This window comes from Sinocyclocheilus anshuiensis, unplaced genomic scaffold, assembly GCF_001515605.1.
Source record: "Sinocyclocheilus anshuiensis isolate Anshui unplaced genomic scaffold, SAMN03320099.WGS_v1.1 scaffold210, whole genome shotgun sequence".
Classification (NCBI taxonomy): domain Eukaryota; kingdom Metazoa; phylum Chordata; class Actinopteri; order Cypriniformes; family Cyprinidae; genus Sinocyclocheilus; species Sinocyclocheilus anshuiensis.
In genome coordinates, this window is record NW_015547666.1 from 837,668 (window position 1) to 840,408 (window position 2,741).

At 36.1% G+C, this 2,741-nt stretch overlaps 1 protein-coding gene across 1 annotated transcript in view; it reads left to right on the forward strand.

The window, feature by feature from the left end:
- The window catches only part of LOC107702597 (sorting nexin-30), a 25,797-nt gene that overhangs the window by 17,143 nt on the left and 5,913 nt on the right, over positions 1–2,741 (forward strand). The window contains exon 6 of the mRNA XM_016504966.1: positions 955–1,154. Coding sequence (XP_016360452.1) covers positions 955–1,154 — 200 coding nt within the window. The remainder of the gene's footprint in view (positions 1–954; positions 1,155–2,741) is intronic.

A 2,741-nucleotide genomic window follows, 5' to 3' on the forward strand; every position in this document is an offset into this window, starting at 1 on the left:
TGATTTCTGAAGGATCGTGTGACACTGAAGACTGGAGTAATGATGCTGAAAATTCAGCTTTGATCACAGAAATAAATTACATTTAAAATACATTAGAATAGAGAACAGTTATGTCTATAGCAGCTTATGCAGGGTGTTTCAGATCAGACTCGCAAGGTTCATGTAGGAACAGTGTTGCCAAGTCTGTGGAATTGGGCTACTTTAACACTGTTGCCGCGGGTTGAAGCGACCCCAAAAACATGATATTTAGCACCTGAAATGTGAATATTACCTGGGGAACCCCACCAAAAAACACGTATTTTACCCCCCGGAATGCAATTTTTACTGGGGGACACCCTCGAGATTGGGCTAGTTTTGAGTAACAATTGGGTGGGTTTTGTTGTGAAAACCTGGCAACCCTGTTTAGGAAGTAGACTGAAAGACAGCTCAATAGGTTTTAAAACGGAGCCTATTAGTGGAATTTGGCGGTAAAAATAAATACTACAAAAAGGTAGGAAACAGTACATTTAAAATACATTAGAATAGAGAACAGTTATGTCTATAGCAGCTTATGCAGGGTGTTTCAGATCAGACTTGCAAGGTTCATGTAGGAACAGTGTTGCCAAGTCTGTGGAATTGGGCTACTTTAACACTGTTGCCGCGGGTTGAAGCGACCCCAAAAACATGATATTTAGCACCTGAAATGTGAATATTACCTGGGGAACCCCACCAAAAAACACGTATTTTACCCCCCGGAATGCAATTTTTACTGGGGGACACCCTCGAGATTGGGCTAGTTTTGAGTAGCAATTGGGTGGGTTTTGTTGTGAAAACCTGGCAACCCTGTTTAGGAAGTAGACTGAAAGACAGCTCAATAGGTTTTAAAACGGAGCCTATTAGTGGAATTTGGCGGTAAAAATAAATACTACAAAAAAGTAGGAAACAGTCCACTTTTTCATTGTTTCTGTGTGTCAGAGTTCCTGATGGAGTTGAGAGAGTACGGGCCAGTCTACTCCTCCTGGTCGTCTTTTGAAGAGGACCTCCATGATCCTCTGGAGGGGGTGTCGGGGTGCATGTCGAACTGCTCCAGCGCTCTGGAGGAGCTCACGGAGGACATGAGCGAAGACTTTCTCCCTGTGCTCAGAGAATACGTCCTGTACATCGAGTCCATGAAGGTGAGCGGCTCTCAGCTGAGCTTTTTAGTCATTTCTTCCGCTTTTCATGTGATTTTAATTCGCTTCAGCATTAATATGGAGCGACCAGCAGAGTTTCCCTCATCCGTCTGCTGGAAGATAATTCATGCCATTGGGAAACAGACCGTATGCAGAACGCTTCACTTCCTCTCTGACTGTTTGCAGAGGGAATGTAATGGTTGGCAGTTTTTTCTGACAGCATATTCTCCCAATACTAAGTCAATGTTAATTTATTGTGTGTGAAATTTGGAGTGTTCAGTAGTTACAATATGGTCTCATAATAATGTCATTTTGATGTTTATTTTATATTAGAGACGGCTGTTTTAAGCTGAAACACTGTAATTGCACTGCATGATGCAGCATGGTGTCTTTCAACACAGTTTCTTAATTCTTTTTCCATTTCCGTTTTGAATTGCATTTTTTTTTAATTAACCCACTGGCAAATAGATTTTTCTTGTTTTAAACATGAATCTAGCAAAAAAATCAGTCTTATTTTTTAAGGATTATCTTAAAGCAAGAAAACACTGTTTGGGTAAGGAAACTAAGCGTATTTCAAGATATTATTTACAAAAACATTTCCGTTTTGAATTGCATTTTTTTTTAATTAACCAACTGGCAAATAGATTTTCTTGTTTTAAACATGAATCTAGCGAAAAAATCAGTCTTATTTTTTAAGGATTATCTTAAAGCAAGAAAACACTGTTTGGGTAAGGAAACTAAGCGTATTTCAAGATATTATTTACAAAAAAATGCTGTTTTCAACATTGATAATAATCCGAAATGTTTATATGCAGATCATCATATCAGAATGATTTCTGAAGGATCATGTGACACTGAAGACAATTCAGCTGACAATTCAGCTTTGATCACAGAAATAAATGATCATGGAAAATAGTTATTTTAAATTGCAAAAATATTTTACAATATTATTGTTTTTGCTGTAGTTTTGATCCAAATAAATGCAGCCTTGATGAGCAGAAGAAAAGTCTTGCTGACCCCGAGCTTTTGAACAGTAGTGTATGCATCTTGTTTTAAATGCGTGTAGATATTTATACTGGAAAACAAGGGCAAAAATGCTGATACAAATAATTGTTGCAGACAGTATACAGCTGCATCGTTATGAGGAAACGTTCTTATGCAAACTCGACAGATAAAATCACTTCCTTTCTGTCTTAGCTTGACGCATCTATCTACACCATCAGCAAATGTTGTGAGACAAGCTTTATATTTCCTTCTTGAAAACTTCTCTAAAATGATTGCCAGGACTTCAGTTGCGTAACTGCTTAAATTAAAACATAATTAAAATATCCCAAACATATTTCAACAACTAGATAATTGGTTTCTTCTTTTAAAGTCAAGTTAAGTAAAATATATTTGTAGTGCACTTTTCACAACACACATTGTTTCAAAACAGCTTTACAGAAAATCATGGTGTTAATGTTTATAATATCGTAATATCTTCATGTATGGATATATAAAAATAATAAATAAATCTATCTATATATATATTTATATATATATATATATATATATATATACACATACAGATATTTATATATATATATATAT